At 37.6% G+C, this 21,739-nt stretch overlaps 1 protein-coding gene across 1 annotated transcript in view; it reads right to left on the bottom strand.

Moving 5' to 3' along the window:
- The window catches only part of GPR158 (G protein-coupled receptor 158), a 301,001-nt gene that overhangs the window by 22,575 nt on the left and 256,687 nt on the right, over positions 1-21,739 (bottom strand). Inside the window, exons 6-7 of the mRNA XM_019972812.2 lie at positions 18,002-18,111; positions 2,929-3,167 (exon numbers count right to left, since the gene is read on the bottom strand). Coding sequence (XP_019828371.2) covers positions 2,929-3,167; positions 18,002-18,111 — 349 coding nt within the window. The remainder of the gene's footprint in view (positions 1-2,928; positions 3,168-18,001; positions 18,112-21,739) is intronic.

Raw genomic sequence — 21,739 nt, 5'->3', positions numbered from 1 at the left:
TGATTCTTTAATTTGTATTAAAAAAAAAACAAAAAAACCGGATAGTTTCAGACAGGTAAAACTGATCCATGTTTATCAATATATTAACAGCACTTTTTTTTTTTTAATTGACTCCTGACACTAATATAAATATACACAGCTTCTTGACACAGATTTCTCACAACAGCTTCAAGGTAAAGCCTATCTCCATCCTTTCCCTGCACAGAATTATTTCTGCTTAGGAAATGGGGAATAATTTAGCTTTCAGTACATGCTTCTTTCTGGCAGAATGAAGATACATTAATTTATTCTTGAATAACAGCTTGGATATAAAAAAATCTAATGGTAAACATGCTATTTATAGAAATATATAAAGAGAACTGCAAAGAGGCACACATTAGCAAACATTAAGAGGGGTTAAATACAGAATATCTAATGCTACGTGCCAAAAGAGAAATAAATGCAACCACTGTAGGGTAGTGTGGAAAAAGAATTTTACAGCAACCACATGTCTCTTGAGTTTTCAAGATAGTCTTAATTTAAAATATTTGTTCCTGTTGTTAAATCACGTGTCTTTTCTTCAGAGAACTGTGTCACTGCAAGAAAAGTGTAATTTTGAAACTAAGGTGTTTCAGTAGTTTATGAGTAGTTCAGTAAATTATTCAGTAGGACAAAAATAATCACTAAAAGGTAAAAGTATTATCACCAAACATTTAACTTCCTCTTACCTCTTGATCTCTATACCTTATCATTAGTCTTTTACTTTAAAGTATTTTGCACCCTAAAGAAGGTCACATTTGTGATCTCTATGTAGAAATAAATATGAATACAGAACTGACAGTAACCTGTAGTTCATTTTACATAAACTTTCTTTATATATAAGAATTTTCTATAATAAACAAGATCCACTAAATACCTATAATGTCTCTAGCACTGAAGACCTTATGGTACATATAAAAAATATAAGAGACTTATTCCTCTCATCAGGTAGTTTACTATTGGGTTATAAAGATAAGTGAGAATCGAAAGCAAAATTAGGTGGTAAAGTCTCTTGGTACAGTGGTAGTTCAATGAAGGAAGACAACCATTTGGACTAGAACCTAGGAGAATCTTTATAAAAGAGAAGTTCTTTGAGGCATGGGTAATATTTAGAATATTACAAAGAGGTAGAAAGAACATTTCCTTTGATAGGGAGAGTGGTGGAGGTGGGTAGGAACTGTGTGAAACAGGAAGGAAATGCCTAACTGGAAAAGAGGGTAATGTTAAAATACATTGTAAATAATGCTGGATTAACAATGCTGCTTAAGTTTACTGTGAGTCTTGAAAATCTGTTAAAGGAATTTGGAGAATCAGAAAGTGATGTGATGAATCAGTAAATTCAATTTAGGTTGCTTTTAGAAGACACACACCCACACCCGCCCCACACAGACAACCCAAATTCAGGGATTTTGGAGTTGGCATCATTAGAATCGAGAAGGACATACAGCAGTACTTCTCAAAGTGTGGTCTCACACCCAAAAGCAGAAGCATCACCTGGGAACCTGATACAGAGCAAATTCTTGGGCTTCATTCTGCTTCTTCATTGCCAACCTAATGACGCCTCATTATGTATTTTGAATATCGTATTCTTTGTAAAACATAAAAGAAATGTAATATGCTTTTCTTCATAGTAATATTGGGAAACGATTTTTCTTAGTTTGGTCAACTTGGGTTGAAGAATGTAAATTAATGTTACAGGTTTCTATTAAGTAGAAATTTTATATCTACACAATTTGTTTAATTTTCACATTCAGATGAAAGTCAGAATCAGAACTGCTTCCTACCCATGCTTTATCTTCTAATACTGATATTGATATCTACTGATATGGAACTACAGATATTTTCATTGCTATTGATCAAAATAATGATGACTAACTTTATATATTATTATAGTGCTATAACCATTCCCTTTATGTACCCACATTGCTTTATTACTACAGATACCAGGCTTATATGAATCCTAAAATACCCTCTCAGAAAAATATTATTCCATTCAAATTGTAAACAATGTACACATTTTATGAGCTTCCAGCAAAATACTAAATGTGAACATTCCACAAACAACTGCCAATATGCAGGAGATAGATAATGGGAATTAAATTCATGTTTTTATTTTTGACATCTGCCAAAGAAAGTTAAGATTTGTCCCTGGTTGACTGAGGGGAATGACAACAAAATAATAAAATGTTTTTGTATCTTTGCAGGCTTAGTTTAAAAATAGCCCAATATTTAACAACAGAAAAATTCCTATGGAATTTTCTCTTTCTCATTTTCCAAAAAACTGAGGTACCAGAAAAATAATCTGTGCTTTTGGCCCAACTCATCATGGGCTTCTTCTAAGTTCTCCAGTTTCTCAGTCACATAACTTACTCCCCACAAGTAGCAAGGTTCTGTGTTTGTATAATACCAGAACTCCAGAGAATTCCCAATAAATTATCTTTAGAGGAAAGATAAATTAGAAATTTTGTTCAGAGCACTCTATAGAGACCAAGTCTGATATATCACAGGACTCAAACAATATTAAAAATACCAGCACATTTCCTTTTTTCTCCCAAAATAAATAAGTCAAAACAATCGATACTGTTAGCCAAATGGGGACACACTGATAGGATGGAAAACAGAAAGTCTGTGTATAAAGAAGCTGCCTTTACTTACTGTGTTTCTCCTTCTTGCACAAAGAAGGGCATTTTCTGAACAAAGCTGCACACCTCTGAAAAATAACGGGAACTCCCAGAAAAAGTTTGCGTTCCACATATCATTATTGTCCGTTTCATAATATTGTTTTACCAAAACCAAATGGGTAAAATTCCTCTAGAGTTTGTGAAAGGGTTTGGCAAGGCTTCTGAGGAAGTCCGTTGTCATGCTAGTGGGCAAACAGAAGACAACCGCACAAACCGAGTGACCACGTACCGGCTGCTGTCATGTAATCCCAGCGCTCAACGAGGCACATACTGAAGATGAGGTGATCTGACGTTCGCCCTTGGCCAATGAGTGAAATGTGCCTCTCCAAATTCTGGCAAACAGATGATGTCCAGCCAACGAGAAACCAGAACACTACCAGGAGTATTACCGCCAGCATCCTCATGACACGTCCACCAGTCATGTATGGAATCCTCTGGGCTGTTCGTGAAAGAAACACCTTCAAAACCCTGGGAGAGCAAGACATCAAAATGTGAAGGCAAACCTAACATCCAGGAAGTAAAACTCTAAAATATCTGGTTTTTCTTGGTGAAATCTAAATCTACCCAAACTTACTTAGGCAGAATTTTAACACTAAAAAAAAAAAAAAAAAAAAAAAAGTGTCACTTGTTATCATTACTGAATTTCTTTCTATTTTATCTTCCAATAGCAGAACAAATATCCTGTGTTAGAGGTCAGTGAGTCAATAGATTTGCGTAGGATGGAATTCTTTTGAGGATGTCTTAATATTTCACGGAAAATTCTCAGGACCTTAGAAAGATCCATAGGGAAACACTGCTCAAACTGGGTTTCTAAGGGATCAAAAGATAGTCCTGAAAGTTGGTAGTTGGATTTTACATTATACTAAGTCAAAAATTTCCTTAAATGAGTTATTCTTTATAGTAGAATGTTATAAAAGGTATTTTTTGAAAATAATTTTTTGTAGCCTCCCTTTGTCATCATTGTATCACATAATGAAAAATAATTATGAGTACAAAAACAAAAGCAATAAGAGGACTATTTAAGTACCCCTCAATAAGACTATTGCATTAAAGAAGAAGATTGGGATATGACCTACAAGAACTACATTCATTTTTTTGGTGTATATATGACTCAAATGCATAGCCAGGGTTGAGAACTACTGGATTACATGGTATCTAAGAACTGTTTCATCTCTGAAAATGATGTGAAGACAAAATTCAACCTTACTATAGGGATCTTTCCAGCTATCCTTTGTTTAATATCATCTCCAGAATATTCTTAGCTGATTTTAACTCCCTACTCTCATTCTGATATTTTAGGTCACAAAGTTGTGACTTGACATAAACTACCATAATGGTTTATGGTACTATAAGGGTATCCATAATCAATTTCTAAATAAATGCATCTTTTCAGCTTTTCTGCTTCCTCTTCCATCTCATTCTTTCAACATATTAAATGTTCCTATGAATTATTCATAAAAATCATTATAAATCCAGAAATGAAACTTACACACCTGAAATAATCTAGATGTTTTTTACTATCTTTTCTCTCAATGCAGGGCTTTGATAGCTCTTCCCCCTTATATCCAGTAAAGAAAGTTATTTTCTAGCATGTTCATATTTATCCTCCCCCTATCCATATTTCTGGGTTTTCTGGTGGCTCTGACAGTAAAGAGTCTGTCTGCAATGCAGAAGACCTGGGTTTGATCCCTGGGTCATTGGGAAGATCCCCTGGAGAAGGAAATGGCAACCCACTCCAGTATTCTTTTTTTTTTTTTTTTTTTATTCTTCCAATTTTATTTTATTTTTAAACTTTACATAATTGTATTAGTTTTGCCAAATATCAAAATGAACCACTCCAGTATTCTTGCCTGGGGAATTCATGGACAGAGGAGCCTGGTGGGCTATAGCACCGGGGGTCACAAAGAATCGGACATGACTGAGCAACTTTCACTTTAACCCATATCTTTAACTCCATTGTCCTTCAGCTAACACACAGTGTGAATTAATTCTGAATAAAATACTTATCCTCAATTTTAATGTGGAACAACATCAGAAAGGTTTTAGTATAAAATAAGAATACAAAAGATCACTTTACTCATTGTTTAACTACAGACAGTCCCCAATTTTAAACACTTCGACTTAGTGATATTTTGATTTTATGATGGCACAAATTGATAAGCATTCAGTAGAAACTGTACTTTGAACCTGAATTTCGATCTTTAACTGGGCTAATGGTACGTGGTACAATACTCTCTCCTGATGCCTCAGCTCCCAGACAGCCACGGGATCACAAGGTTAAACAACTGATCCACTTACAACCATTCTGTACTCATTCAATCATTATGCTTTTCACTTTCAGTACAGTATTCAATAAATGATATGAGATATTCAACATTTTATTATAAAACAGACCTTGCGTTAGATGATGTTGCCGAAGTGGAGGCTACTGTAAGTGTTCTGAGCACAGTTAAGGTAGACTGGGTTAAACTATGATGTTAGGTATGTTAGATGCGCTCACAACTTAACGATACTCTCAATCTACAATGGATTTATCTGGATACAATTCTACTGTAAATCAAGGAAGAGCTGTAGTTCACCAGATTAGCAGGTATTCTCATTCCCTGGGTGAAACACACGAGCACTGGTAGCGAACGCACTGCCTCCCTCTACAGGCCTCAAACACTTCCGCTCCAGGGAGTTGAAGTGCTGCCTGTTAAGAATCACTTGTACTTGTTCCCAAACTAAACCCACTGTTAATCCTTTTTTTTGAAGTATAGTTGATTTGTGATATTAGTCTCAGGTGTGAAACTAACAATTTCACAGTGATTCAGTATTTTATAGATTCTACTACATTTAAAGTTAGATAAAGAGGGGAGGTGGTAGTTGGTCTGGGCCTTGACGGATATCAATTGACAGAAATGGAGGAAAGTAGCAAAGATATAAGAGGATATTCTAACTGAAGGGGAAAACATAACAAAGTCTTTGAGGAATGTTGTCTTTGAGGGACAGTGGGTGGAAAGGTTTGGCAAGAGTAGAAGTTTTCCTTAACCCAGAGGAACTCCTAGGGATTTTTCAAGTTACTTTGAGGGGTTTTCACTGGGTTGAGAACCACTGCTTCAGAGAAAAAGAGTTATGATTTATACTTTCTTTCTATGGCCGAGATGTGGAAAGTCATTAATTTTTCTGTTACTTGAAGATTTTCACATATTTGCTCAAAGAGAGCAAAGAGCGAATTTTTTAAATAACTATCTTTAAAATATACTACTTCTTAACCAGATGAGCTTGTTTTTTTCAGAGGAAGTCTATATGATCCCAGTAGAGTAATCTTTTAGTCAAGAAACCAGCTTCCAAATTATCAGACATTTTCATGTTTTCCATGGGTATTTATCATAGAGTCTGAGAATTCAAGATTGTCAGGTCCCCAAATCTCATTTCCAGAGAGGGAAAAACCAAAGCCCAGCCCTCATGAGCTTCCTGTTATCGATTTTACTGACTTTCAAACACTAGAAAATACAGTAACATAACTCTGCACTGCAGTCTAAGCATTTCAGGATATTGGTTTTTGTAAAATGGAATAAGACGCATTTTTCTAGGATTGCCTTAAAATAAAATGAGAAAATTCTGCTACATCTTTAAAAAAAATTAGCTCTTGTTAGTCTACATGGGTTCACTGCCTAGAAACCAAGTTCTAAAAGTGAAATCCTTAGACATGCACTTATATGAAATACAGCTGTAGAAAAAGTGCAACCATTAAACTTATACAGATTACTTTTCCGACTATTTTTTCATAGATTAATCTTTAAGCTATCATCTGTTGAGAAGGTTTCACTATTCTCAGTGAACACAGTAATATATATAAGGACTACAAAAAAATCTCCAAAATTTAATACAAAATGGCATATTTAAAGTATATATTCAGTTCTCATTAATAGTAGATAAATTCATAAATAAGAATTTATGTACATCATAAATAAAGAAATCATGTTGAAATGATAAAAAACTATGGCAATCCAGGAATTGGCTGTCACTATATGTCGCCCTCTTGGAGAAGGCAATGGCACCCCACTCCTGTACTCTTGCCTGGAAAATCCCATGGACGGAGGAGCCTGGAAGGCTGCAGTCTATGGGGTCGCTGAGGGTCGGACACGACTGAGCGACTTCACTTTGACTTTTCACTTTCATGCACTGGAGAAGGAAATGGCAACCCACTCCAGTGTTCTTGCCTGGAGAATCCCAGGGACGGGGGAGCCTGGTGGGCTGCCATCTATGGGGTTGCACAGAGTTGGACACGACTGAAGTGACTTAGCAGCAGCAGCAGCAGCATATATCTACCTCTACTTTTTCACTTTCCACACACTTCTTGTCTGAGCTTATAAAATTACTATAAGGGCTTATATTTAGGTTATATGCTTATCTTCTTCAAACGCTGGACTGGAAGAAACACAAACTGGAATCAAGATTGCCAGGAGAAATATCAATAACCTCAGATATGCAGATGACACCACCCTTATGGCAGAAAGTGAAGAGGAACTCAAAAGCCTCTTGATGAAAGTGAAAGTGGAGAGTGAAAAAGTTGGCTTAAAGCTCAACATTCAGAGAAGAAAGATCATGGCATCCGGTCCCACCACTTCATGGGAAATAGATGGGGAAACAGTGGAAACAGTGTCAGACTTTATTTTTCTGGGCTCCAGAATCACTGCAGATGGTGACTGCAGCCATGAAATTTAAAAGACGCTTACTCCTTGGAAGGAAAGTTATGACCAACCTAGATAGCATATTCAAAAGCAGAGACATTACTTTGCCAACAAAGGTTCGTCTAGTCAAGGTTATGGTTTTTCCTGTGGTCATGTATGGATATGAGAGTTGGACTGTGAAGAAGGTTGAGCACCGAAGAATTGATGCTTTTGAACTGTGGTGTTGGAGACGACTCTTGAGAGTCCTTTGGACTGCAAGGAGATCCAACCAGTCCATTCTAAAAAAGATCAGTCCTGGGTATTCTTTGGAAGGAATGATGCTAAAGCTGAAACTCCAGTACTTTGGCCACCTCATGTGAAGAGTTGACTCATTGGAAAAGACTCTGATGCTGGGAGGGATTGGGGGCAGGAAGAGAAGGGGATGACAGAGGATGAGATGGCTGGATGGCATCACTGACTTGATGGACGTGAGTCTGAGTGAACTCCTGGAGTTGGTGATGGACAGGGAGGCCTGGTGTGCTGCGTTTCATGGGGTCGCAAAGAGTCGGACACGACTGAGCGACTGATCTGATCTGATCTAATTGCTAGTTTGTTCTTTTCTTTAGTTTTTTTTTAGGTGGATACTTTTTGGAGTCTTTATTGAATTTGTTACAATATTGCTTCTATGTTTTTTTTTGTTTTTTGGCAGCAAGGTACACAGAATCTTAGCTCCCCCACCAGGGATTGAACCCTTACTCCCTGCATTGGAAGGTGGAGTCTTAACCACTGGACCATGAAGGAAGCCCCTCTAATTGATTGCTTCCATTATGTCATATTCTCTTGGTTTTCATCCTACTCCTCCATCTGCAATATTTTAGTTTCCAGGACAGAGTCCTCTGCCTCAGTCTTCCTTTTAAATAAGACTTCTCCTCAAGGATCTCCTAAATGTTGTCATCTTGTTTTTGTTCTACATGTTATACCTGGGAAATTCCAACCATGACTCTGCTTCAGTTATGTACCTGTTGGTGAGTCTCAAATCTGTAACTTTGGTTTATTGAGATCACTCTCCTGAGCTCAAGATCTGTAGACTCAGTGACCCATTGGACATCAACAGGTCCCAAAATAAAATCATCACTCTCTCAATTCCTGTCTCTTCTAACCCACTGTTCATGTGTTACCTGTCTGAATGACCAGTACCAGTTAAGTATTCAAAGCAGAAACCTAGGGAGGAACTTTGATACTTCTCCCTCATCTATGTTCCAAATAGCAAATGCATAATTAAGAATATCTGGGTACTTCCCTAGAGGTCCAGTGATTAACAATCCACCAGGCAATGCAAGAGACTTGGGTTCAACCTCTGGCCAGGCAACTAAATCCGCATGCCTCAACTACTGAACCAGGGCACCACAACTACAGAGAAGCCTAGTTGTGCACAACTAGTGCCCATCGAGTCAGTGATGCCATCCAGCCATCTCATCCTCTGTTGTCCCCTTCTCCTCCTGCCCCCAATCCCTCCCAGCATCAGAGTCTATGGCAGAAAGTGAAGAAGAACTAAAAAGCCTCTTGATGAAAGTGAAAGAGGAGAGTGAAAAGTTGGTTTAAAGCTCAACATTCAGAAAACTAAGATCATGGCATCTGCTCCCATCACTTCACGGCAAATAGATGGGGAAACAGTGTCAGACTTCATTTTTTGGGGCTCCAAGATCACTGCAGATGGTGATTGCAGCCATGAAATTAAAAGACGCTTACTCCTTGGAAGGAAAGTTATGACCAACCTAGATAACATATTAAAAAGCAGAGACATTACTTTGCCAACAAAGGTCCATCTAGTCAAGGCTATGGTTTTTCCAGTGGTCATGTATGGATGTGAGAGTTGGATTGTGAAGAAAGCTGAGTGCCAAAGAATTGATGTTTTTGAACTGTGGTGTTGGAGAAGACTCTTGAGAGTCCCTTGGATTGCAAGGAGATCCAACCAGTCCATTCTGAAGGAGATCAGTCCTAGGTGTTCATTGGAAGGACTGGTGCTAAAGCTGAAACTCCAGTACTTTGGCCACCTCATGCGAAGAGTTGACTCACTGGAAAAGCCTCTGATGCTGGGAGGGATTGGGGGCAGGAGGAGAAGGGGACGACAGAGGATGAGATGGCTGGATCGCATCACCGACTCGATGGACATGAGTTTGAGTGAACTCCGGGTGTTGGTGATGGACAGGCAGGCCTGGTGTGCAGAGTTGGACACGACTGAGCGACTGAACTGAACTGAACTGAGTGCACAGCAATGAAGAGTCCACGTGCCACAACTAAGAACTGCCACAGCCATAAAAAAATATTTTTTAAAATAATTTAATTTTTACCTCTTAAACACTTAGAATATCTTTCAAATCTTTCTATTTTTCTCCATTTTCACTGCCACTGTACAGCTCTTGGTCATCAACCTATTTCCTCTAGTAGCTTCCTAACCAGTATCCTTACTGTTCTCTTCCACCATCAGGCCACACTGTACGTTAAAGCCACAACGACGTTCCTAACTGCACTTCTGATCCTGTTTCTCTCCTGTTTACAGTCCTGTGCTTCTCCACCCAAATCCAGCTACCTTAGGATGCTAAAGGGCCTTTAAAAATTGGTCCCTCCTTGCTTCAGCAGGCTCATCGCTCACCATTCTTGCCTTCCTCCAGGTCTCTGAACAACATATGGTGTCCTCTATCTGAACCTTTGCCCTCCTTTTCCTGTACTTCCCCTCCCTCTGCCCTCATCAATACAAACCCCTAATTTAGCCAATTTGTACATATTCCTTCAAGGTTCAATTGAGATGCCACTTGCTCTAGGCCAGTGGTTCCCAAACCAGTAGCATTAACATCATCCCAAAACTTGTTAAAAATGCAAATTCTTGGGTCCCCTCCAGATCTACTATGTCAGAAACACTGGGGTTTATGGCCCAGAAACCTGTATTTTAACAAGCCCTTTAAATAAATTCTGATGAAGGCTATAGTTTGAGAGCTACTGCTCTAAATAATTTTTTCCCCAAAGGCTTAAGTCTGGTGCACCTGTCTTTCCAATGGGCTGACTGCTCTAACCTGTCAGATACAATTTTGAGTTTTTGTTACACTAACAACAAAATTTTAAACCTCTAGTATCAGAAAGTTTTCCATTTTCAGAATATTTGCATTTCTGATTCAACCACAACTTTTTTGTTTACTACAAGGAAATGAATATGTACATAATCAAGCCATACAAGCTTCTACTAACTTAATTGGAATAATCCTAAAGTCTTAAAGTTCTCCATTAGATTTGAATTTCTATTAATTTTACTGCTTTATTAGAAATTCCGGAAAATAAATGCTTCTGATGAAAGATAGGAGGTGATTATTTTCTTTTATAAATATAAAGCCACTCAATTCTTGGCAAAAGAGCCTTGATAGTAATTAACACAAAAAAGGCTGAAGTCCTACTTCTCAGTTTGCTTTAAGTGGTCATAAGCCCTCATGTTTATCAAGCTTTTCATCTATTTCTCAAAATTTCATTTTCAGAAGTAACATACGCTACTTTTTAATCACTGGATATATTTAAAAGGATCAGTATCACCTAGGCAAAAATAGACTTTAACATTTATGAGACATGAAGTTCAGTAAGACTGTGGTGACTATTTTAAGTTACTGCTATTATAAGAAGGAAACCCACAACTCAGCTTCCCCAGTATAGGTAATTTTATCAATTCCAATTACCTGCTTTAGCTCTCGTATCTCATAGTAACCTTCCTTTCTTTTGACCTGATTGTAAGTAGATAGGATAAGGGAGAAGAAAGAGTTATAAGACTGTTACAAGTCAAATATTTGATAGAGCTAGAAGGAATCTGCAGATTATTTCTTCTGCTGTCACGAAAAAGGCAAAAATGTCTGTTTTCACCACTTCTATTCATCATTGTACCAGAAGTTCTAGTATGAGTAATTTGTCAAGAAAAAAAGAAATAAAATGAATCCATATTGGGATGGGAGAAGTAAAGCTGTATCTATTAGTAGATGACACAATCTCATATATAGAAAACTCTAAAGAACACACACACACACACTTAATCTGAACTAAACACCAAATTCAGCAAAGTTGTAAGATGTAAGTTCAACACTTAAAAATCAGTTTTATTTTTATATATAAGCAATGAGCAACTTGAAAATAAAACTGACTAAAGAGTTTCACTTACTATAGCATCAAAAAACACCTAGGAGTAAATTTAACCAAGAAGGTAAAAGATGTAATCTATACAACATCATTGAAAGAAATTTTAAAAGATCTAAAGAGACGGAAAGTGTGTTCATGGGCTGGAAGATCTAATACTGCTAAGATGGCAATATTCCCTAAATTGATCTACAGGTTTAAGTCAATTTAACAAAACAGTGTGATACAAGCATAATGACAGACATACAGAACAACAGAATAAAACTGATCATCCAGAAATAAATCTCTACATCTTCAGTCAACTGGTTTTTTGACAACAGTGCCAATATTATTCAATGAAGAAAAAAATAATCTTTAAAAACAAAAATATAAAAAAGGGAGCTCCCTGGCTGTCCAGGGGTTAGGACTTGGTGTTTTTACTGCCATGATCCTGGGTTCAATCCCTGGATTGAACTAGACCCCACAAGCTGCTCAGTGCTACCAAAAAAAAAAAAGAAATTTTTTAAACAAATGGTCCTAAGGACAATTATATATCCAAGTGCAAAAGAATTAATTTAGACCTCTATCTCACATAATATACAAAAATTAATTCCAAATGAATCAAAGACTCAAATGTAAGAACTAAAACTATAAAATGCTTAGAAGGAACCAGAGGTATAGATCTTTCTGACCTGAGATTAGGCAATGGTTTCTTAAATATCATACCAAGGCATATGTACAAAAGAAAAAACAGATAAACTGAGCTTCATAGGAAAAAAAAAAAAAAAATACGTGCACCAAAGCACACTATCAAGAAAGTAAAAAAAGAAAATCCATAGATTTGGAGAAAATATTTTCAAATAATTTATCTGATTAAGCGCCTCAGATCTAGAATTTATAAAAACTCATACAACACCAAAATGCAAAAGCCGAATTAAAAAATGGACATATTTCTAAAGAGATAAATAAATGACCAATAAACACCCAAAAATAAACTCAACATCATCAGTCACTGGGGAATGTATAAAAAGATTTTCTTCCTTTTGCGCTTTAAAAAATTTAAAGTTTCCTTGTAAGAATACCTGAAATGAATAAATATAAATATCTTCCAGCCACTTTTCAAAATTTACTAGGGGAAGGGACGGAGTGGGAGGTTGGGGTTTGCAGACATAAGCTATATATATGGAATGGATAAAACAACAAGGTCCCACTGTATAGCACAGAGAACTATATTCAACATCCTGTGATAAACCATAATGGAGAAGAATATAAAAAAGAATGCATAGATGTATAACTGAATCACTTTCTTGTACAGCAGAAATGAAAACAACACTCTAAATTAACTACACTTTAGTAAAAATGTTTAATAGGAAACAAAAGTCGCTATCTATCTATCCTTTCCCACAAAGCGTACATATTTGGTGCTAATGAGCATAGTAGAGAAAACTGCTATGAATTGCACTGATCCAGAATGGGTAGTCCTGAATAATGCATGAAATGAAAATCTCCATGTCAGAGCCAGAAGAAGGTTTTCTTGCAGCTTGCTTAAATGTTCGTTTTATATATACTACAAACAAAAAAAGTTTTGTTTTTTTCTTGATTAGCCTTAGAAAAAGGAAAAGGCAATTTGTTTTCGGAAACCATATTGTAGGGAATAGGAAAATGTTCTTCTGGCATTGAGTTTCTTAATCTCTCTCCATTCCCTTTCATTTAAAATAGTTCCTCATTGTTCCTCTTGAAAATATACTTGGCTTTCCTGAGCCTAGAGATATTGCCTTTCTAGGTTTCTTAAAACTAACCAACCAGCAAACCTACCTTAGCAAGTATTCTGTGAGAGGTTTCTTTTAGATCTGTCCTACATCATTAATGTCCTAAGTCAAACAAATCTATGGATACTGAAGGAAACTCCTTTTCATAAATGAACCTTCTCATTTTTGTCTACTTCAGCTCTGTGTTTCCTTATGATCCCTACTGAGCCAGATAAAATCTGTCCCTTTCTCCTTTCTTTTTCTGAAGAGAAACAGTTTCAGGTTCAAATAAAGTGCATTGCATGAACAGCCTGACAGTGAGGTGGGGTTGTGGGAATGTCTGTCCTGGGCGCAGGTAACAATTTCTTTATAGACTTTTAGGCAATAATAATAAGTCAAAGTTGTTCTGCTTTTTATCACCACCTTATGGTGGTGATTCTAAACAATGTCAGTGATAAAACACCTCCTCCCTTCTAAACAATGTCAGTGATAAAACACCTCCTTCCTTCTAAACAATGTCAGTGATAAAACAACTCCTCCCTGAAGGAGTGGACCACTTTCACCTCTCTCCTCTAACTTGTTCCACTTCTATACTGCACTGTTAAGAAATACAAGACTTGTGACTTTCCTTTGCATTGGCATGGTAGTCTTTGTCTGTATGGCTCTCAAATGTGGGGAGAGACCCCTAAAGCAAAAGGTGGGAAATTTAAGTGATAAGATCCTTAAGTTCCAGGATAATAGTGTCATTTCTAGTGACAGATGAGATCCTATTCCTTTTTCATATTTTCTTCAAGTTTTCAGAGCTACTGGAATTCTATAAACACTACCATTGATCAGTGAGAGATCAGGATAAAGAAAAAGAAATGTTCAACAATTTTACTAAGCCCTGAGGGAAATGGCTGAAATAAAACAAGAACTCGGGTATTTCCTGTTTATCCTATTCTCAAGAGACTACAATAATCATTTTATTTATCAGTACTGATAATTGCCTTGGAATTTTAAGCCTTAGGGAGGTGAGATTTACTTTTCAAAAATTTGAAATAAAAAATGAAGTTCTTATGAAAATGAGAATATGGCGTTCAAGGGATGTTATCCCTTAGCTCAGGCTACCTTGATCCCTCAAGCCACCTTGGGTCAGGTCTGCCCAAACCTGGATCCTCAGCTTTCTCTTCAGTCTGTGGCCTTCCCCATATCATTACAATGAATTCCCTTTTTGCTTAATTTAGCTATCGTCAGTGTCTGTGGTTTGCAACCAAAACCCCCTACATGACATATTTATATATATTTCTATCATGTTTAAGATGTACAACAACTCTACAGGCGGGGTGAGAAGTAATTCTCAGACGTTAAAGTCATTTACTCTTGGCTGTATAAATAATTAATGGAAGAACTGAAATTCAAATTTGGATTTGTAAAGATTTATGTCTTTGCTCTCGATCATGTTACTATTAATATAAAATCTTTGAAGCCCTTTCTTGAGGACCATGTGTTGCTTGCCTATAAGAGATATCTAGCAGAGACATCCCTGCAGCTCCATTCATTATAACCATCCGCCCATTCATTCACTTAACAAATGTGTGAATGCATATAACATGGGCAAGATGCAGTGCTAAGGATGGGGGACAGAAAGCTGGCTCGGTCAGTCACTTCCCTCGGGTTGCTCTCATTCCTCTGGGATGCTGATTCTTCAGTTTACAGCCTTAAATGATATTGGAATCAGTTCCATTTAAACAATATGGAAAAAAGAATATAATATAAACCCATATGGTTCAGACAGGATAAGAATAATTCAGCTCATTAAATTAGAAATAGTTTCCACTCGATTTAAGCCTTCAGTAGGTAATCCTTCACTGCAATGCCTTCTAGAGACACAGAGAGAAAACAGTTTGAATTATAGTCTTTAAAATAAACAAAAGGATGAAGTGATCTAGTTTACCAAATCCCAATCATTTGCATACCACTCTCAAGATTCCTGCCTGTATCTGTGTACCAGCTAATATTTTCTTTAAATTTCTTCTATTTAAAATATTTTAAAGAAAATTTTACATTGCCACTTTAAAGGAAGAACTGATAGATAATTCACACATAGAATGTAATGATGAAAATGAATACAGTGAAATAAAGAGAATAGATTTCATCTAGGTCGTATTGCAATGGGAGGCTCTAAGCCTGAAGTTTGATCTGCTCTTTGTTGTAAAGGAAAATTAGCAACTGCTGGGCAGGTGTTAAAGATCTATTATTTCCAAACTAATTTTTCTCCTGGAAATAATCAGAAGGATAGAAAGAGAACCTGAATGGAAGGAATTTTCTTGCTTTATGGTTCTGTGTTATTTATTGGATTGGCAAAAAGTTCCGTAATGTCATATGGAAAAACTAGAATGAACTTTTTGGCCAACCCAATAATGTTGTGTTTTTGTCCCATGATCAGCCTCTTCCAGACCATGGTGTCATATGTTTCAGACACTTGAGGACATGCAACAAGTCAGGGGAATAGGAATGTGTTAGGTGTGGAGGGAACTGTGGGAAGCTGCTTCCAATTCTGCAGCTGACATTTTCATTCATTCATTTATCAATTACTAAGCATTAAGCACCCACCATGTGTCAGTCATTGTGCTAAGAGCTGGGGATTCAATGTAAGACCCTCACTTCAAGGAGAAGATAATTAGTTAAAAATAAAAAACATAATTACATAAGCAAACTGTAGCATATAAAAGAGGACCCTAAGACTCACAGGGAGAGAGGCCATTCTCAAGTCTCAAGAGGCCATCTATTCTTTTGGGAATTCCAGAAGTCTTACTGTCCACGATAGGCTGTCAATGTCAATAGACTGTCAATTTCCTTTAGTGAGCACTGGTTGAAAAACAGTTACCATATAAGGAGTAGAGATTGAAACGGACATGAGAGCAAAGTGAGCTGTGATATGGAAATAATAAAGTCAGCATCAGGAAGAACATCAGAGACATCTTGGTGGTGGTTTAGTCGCTAAGTCATGTCTGACTCTTGCACCCCCGTGGACTGTAGCCTGCCAGGCTCCTCAGTCCATGGGATTCTCCAGGCGAGAATACTGGAGTGGGTTGCCACTTCCTTCTCCAAGAGACTCATCTAATCCTTTCTTTTGTAGGAAATACAGGACTATAATTTCCTAGATGCTAAACTCAGATTTAAACTGGACCTCCTGAAGTTACTATACGACATACATAAGAAAGGAATCTTGAGAGAGTTAAGGATATCTACATTTGTTCCAAAAAGATAATCGGGAGTATTCCTAGTTATTAAAGTAAGTACAAAAAATAATAAGAGAAATGGAGCGGAATGAATTGGCAGAGTGGCACTGACATGAATTCACTACTAGTGAGAAGCTACAGTATAGCACAGGGAACTCAGCTCAGTGCTCTGTGATGACCTTAGAGGGGTGGGATGGTGGAGGGGAGGTGGGAGGGAGGCTCAAGAGTGAGGGGAGGATATATGTATACCTATAGCTGATTCACGCTGATGTACAGTAGAAACTAACACAACATTGTAAAGCAATTATACTCCAATTTTAAGTGGGATTCTTGCATAATAGAGAGTATGCAATGATCACATTTTAATAAATGTTGAAGGGGTGGCATTTAAAGACAAATATTTAAAGACGTATTTATGTCATCTAAGATAAACTTACATGCATGGGCCATATCAAGATACATTTATTGAGAAATACTTACGGTCAAATTAGCATGAACATATGAATGGCCTACTGTGATTATTAAAGCAGCTTTAAACCTGATCAACATAAAGGACTTTTTCTACTGAACTACAGTATTATCCTGCAGGAGAAATTTCTATTTTACCTCCTATGTTCTTTGGCACCACTACCATTTGGGAAGTGGAGGCAAGGGAAAGCCCTGGATAATCATTTCCAGCTACCCCTACTCTTTGTGGACTGGTAATTTATTTTATCGCCTCTTTCTTCCTAATATTTATCATATACACCGAAAAGATTTTTTTTAAGATTTTTTTAATATGGACCATTCTTAACATCTTTATTGAATTTGTTACAATATTGCTTCTGTTTTATGTCTTGGTTTTTTGGCCATAATGCACATGGGATCTTAGCTCCTCAATCAGGGATCAAACCTGTATCCCCTCTGCATTGGAAGGCCAAGTTTTAACCACCAGACGGCCAGGGAAGTCCCTACATTTTTAAAAGTAGGTGATTTTGAAACTAAAATATAAGGGAATTTTCTATGTTCTCCAATTTATAAGGCTGATAAGCACTGGAGAACATTGGGTAAGGAAGGAAACCAAGAACACAATTTTTTGGAAATTCACCCAAGGAATAAAAGCAGGATTCCCCTGGGGCATGGAACTTGGGAATGGAGGACAGCAGCTTTTTGTTTGGTAAGCATATTGCTGAATTCTACTATATAGGATTCTTTGGTAGCTCTGGGCTTGATTATTTCAGCTGTATTGTCTTTCTTCCTGTTCTTAGTGAGTAAATACTATTTCACATTCATTGTAAACTTATTTTTTTGTTCAGAATTAACCTTTCCATAACCAATGGCACATTCTACTAAAGCATGTTGCTCAAATTCAATTGTATTAAAGGTTTTCCTAGAGAATCTTAAAGATATTGCCTTGAAAATGAAAAACATATTATTTTACTACCTAAATTCCTGAAATTTAACCATTAAAGTGGCTGACTGAGCTTGCAATTATATGCTAAGCGAAACACTTTGATCCTCCCATGGGAATGAGAACTAATAAAATATACCTGTGAAGCTTGAGAGTGACAGTTCCATAAACAGTAGCAAAACCGAGAAGGCGGACCCATCTTAGGAGAATACAGCGAAATGTGCTTGGCTCAAAGTACAAAATAACAACCTGTGGGATGAGAAGAGAGAGAAAGAGATCTTCAGGATCAGCTGATGACCCACAGACTAAAATCAGTATTTCATAACCTGATGTTTAATACATGTGTATTTTGACATGAGCACATATTCATATGAGTAAAACACTAAAATATGATTTTGATCATTCACTGTCCAAATCAAAAAGTCTCCTTATGGCTTTCAAATCAGATTTAAAGTATTTAATTCTAACTTTCAGGCGTTTCTAGCAATTGTCTCTAAATTTCTATTATGTCCAAGCTTCAGTTCAGTTCAATTCAGTCGCTCAGTTGTGTCCGATCCCATGAATTGCAGCACACCAGGCCTCCCTGTCCATCACCAACTCCTGGAGTTCACTCAAACTCACGTCCATCGAGTCGCTGATGCCATCCAGCCATCTCATCCTCTGTCGTCCCCTTCTCCTCCTGCCCCCAATCCCTCCCAGCATCAGTGTCTTTTCCAATGAGTCAACTCTTCACATGAGGTGGCCAAAGTACTGGAGTTTCAGCTTTAGCATCATTCCTTCCAAAGAACACCCAGGACTGATCTCATTTAGAATGGACTGGTTGGATCTCCTTGCAGTCCAAGGGACTCTCAAGAGTCTTCTCCAACACCACAGTTCAAAAGCATCAATTCTTTGGCACTCAGCTTTCTTCACAGTCCAACTCTCACATCCACACATGACTACTGGAAAAATCATAGCCTTGACTAGATGGACCTTTGTTGGCAAAGTAATGTCTCTGCTTTTCAATATGCTATCTAGGTTGGTCATAACTTTCCTTCCAAGGAGTAAGCGTCTTTTAATTTCATGGCTGCAGTCACCATCTGCAGTGATTTTGGAGCCCCCAAAAATAAAGTCTGACACTGTTTCCACTGTTTCCCCATCTATTTCCCATGAAGTGATGGGACCGGATGCCATGATCTTCGTTTTCTGAATGTTGAGCTTTAAGCCAACTTTTTCACTCTCCTCTTTCACTTTCATCAAGAGGCTTTTGAGTTCCTCTTCACTTTCTTCCATAAAGGTGGTGTCATCTGCATATCTGAGGTGATTGATATTTCTCCCGGCAATCTTGATTCTAGCTTGTGCTTCTTCCAGCCCAGCATCTCTCATGATGTACTCTGCATATAAGTTAAATAAGCAGGGTGACAATATACAGCCTTGACGTACTCCTTTTCCTATTTGGAACCAGTCTGTTGTCCAAGCTTAAATGTCTTTATTTCCCCAGATGGGACAGCCAGATATGCTTTCACTGCCTGCCTTTCTCACCTGGAGCCTTGCCTTTTCCTGTATCCACACTTTTGGTAGTATCTTCTGCCCCCATATGAAATACCCCTGAGAGGATTATCTGTACTGCATCCCAACCCCCCATAAATCTACCAAAAATAGGAAACCCATAAAAAATCTAGCAACTAGAAGAACTACCTAAGGCGTATTTTCAAGAACTCTTCCCATTTTTCTTTCCAATACTAGCAGCTACCACTAGATATAAAGATATTTTATTTGAAGTGTGTGAAGCAGGATAGAAGTGAGCCGCTTTTGGCACTAAGTAACCTAAGACCAAAGAACACGTACAACTGCTGAGTGCATGAGCACAAGATATAAACTGCTCGCAGAGGTGTAGGAGGGCGGGGTGAGAGAGAGACACACACATTTAGGGCCAGCAAGAGAGAAAGTGTGTCACCCCCGAACCACCAATTTCCTTTTACCTTTAATATTGCCTCTCGGGAACTCACTATGCTTTGCCTAGAGGTTTGTTTCCCCCAATTTTGTTGAGAGGAAGCCTTCTGTGTTAAGGTCTAAGCCGGGGTGTACCCCATGGGCATTTTAAGGAACTGGTTCTTCAACACTGCAAGTTTCTTCCTTTAAAAAAAAAATCTATTCATTTATTTGGCTGCACTGGGTCTTAGTTGTGGCATGAGAACTCTTTTAGTTGTGGTATGTGGGATCTAGTTCCCTGACCAAGGATCCAACCTGGACCCCCTGCACTGGGAGTGCGGAATCTAAGCCACCAGACCACCAGTGAAGTCCCTGGAGGTTTCTTCAGAGGCTTACAAAAATCAACCAACTGATTAAAGTGGCGGGATGTGCTAGGTATTATAATAAACTTCAGAGCAGTCCCCCCATTTTCAAACAAATTTGCACAGATTATCCACCCATTTGATCAAACATGATTTTTTTTTTAGCTAGCTTTAAAGTCAGCTTGATTGCTTATACTATTTGGATACAGAACACAACAAATTCAGGAAGAAAAGAGAAGCACAGAGAAAGGAATATACATTTTAAAAATATGTACAAAGTAGAAGAATCCTTTAAAATTATTTTATTTTGCAAATATAGAGACAACACCAAAGATAGAAAATTGATCTCTGCTGTGTTTGTTCAGTGGGTACAAGGCTGGGTGCTTCTCTGGAAGAATAATGCTTAAAAGATAGACCAGTCAGTGGCCAGCACAGTCCAGAGCTCTGTCCAAAGCTCTGACACTGAAAGGCATGCCGCTCCTGTTTCACACCTGATATTTTAAGGATTTGAGCAAGTTTCCTAGTAGTGTCAGACACAGCAATTCTACTTTCCTAATTGACTCGTCAAGCATTACTTGTTCCAGATCGGTGAAATTGGCTGTGAATTAAACCACTTTTATAGGTGAAGAAGGTGTTACATTGGGGTTTCTGTTAGTAGGTGTGTGTAAGCAGTTTCATTTATTAAAAAAGAAGAATGACAGATGCTGGTGGTGAGACCTGTATTGATGAAGCTGCCATTTAATAAGGACCTGAAGGACTTCTGAGGCTTTAAGGACTTTCTCTAAACATCTATTGTGGTGTGCCTGTGTGCTCAGTCCTGTCCCACTCTATGCGGTCCCATGGACTGTAGCCTGCCAGGCTCTCTCTCTGGGATTTCCCAGGCAAGAATACTGGAGTGAGTTGCCATTTTCTTCTCCAGAGAATCTTCCCAACCCAGGGACTGAACCTGAATCTCTTGTGTCTCCTGCATTGGCAGGCAGATTCTTCACCACTGTGCCATCTGTTTGGCCAAAAAGTTCATTTGGGTTTTCCATAACATTTTATGGAAAAACCTGAAGAAACTTTTTGGCCAACCCAATACAATTTACCTCTGCTTCATACAAGGGAAAGTCTTGCTAGTCAAATATTTTTCCAGGCCCACTCATCCCTCTCAAGTTTACTGTGCTCCCAACAATCATTATTGAACAAGCAAAAAATGACACATATCTTATCCTAATGGAGACCAGTCCACGAAAGTCACACTTGGAAACATCTAGTGCTAAAACCTAGTACTTACTCTATCCAGGTTTGCTATATTTTGAACTAGGAGGATGGAAATGTATCATTTAGGCATGACTATATATATAAAAACACTTTTATACATGATTTGCTTTAAAAATAAGTAGATTCAAAGTCCTTGAATGTGTTGTAAATTATTTTTTCTATATTTGGCAAGACATATGGTTCCATACACAGGAAATATTTAGGGTGAAGATGCATGTTCTGTAAATATTTAATTATCTAAAGTTGGATTTAAACTACAAAAAATAAAAAATACTTAATAAAATTACTACATACATGAAGGGATCTATGGGTGTGATTATGTCCTTATATAACCATGGTCT

Source organism: Bos indicus, chromosome 13, assembly GCF_029378745.1.
Source record: "Bos indicus isolate NIAB-ARS_2022 breed Sahiwal x Tharparkar chromosome 13, NIAB-ARS_B.indTharparkar_mat_pri_1.0, whole genome shotgun sequence".
Lineage (NCBI taxonomy): Eukaryota > Metazoa > Chordata > Mammalia > Artiodactyla > Bovidae > Bos > Bos indicus.
Note: the sequence above shows the minus strand (reverse complement) of the source record. Positions and strands in the feature narration are given on the sequence as shown.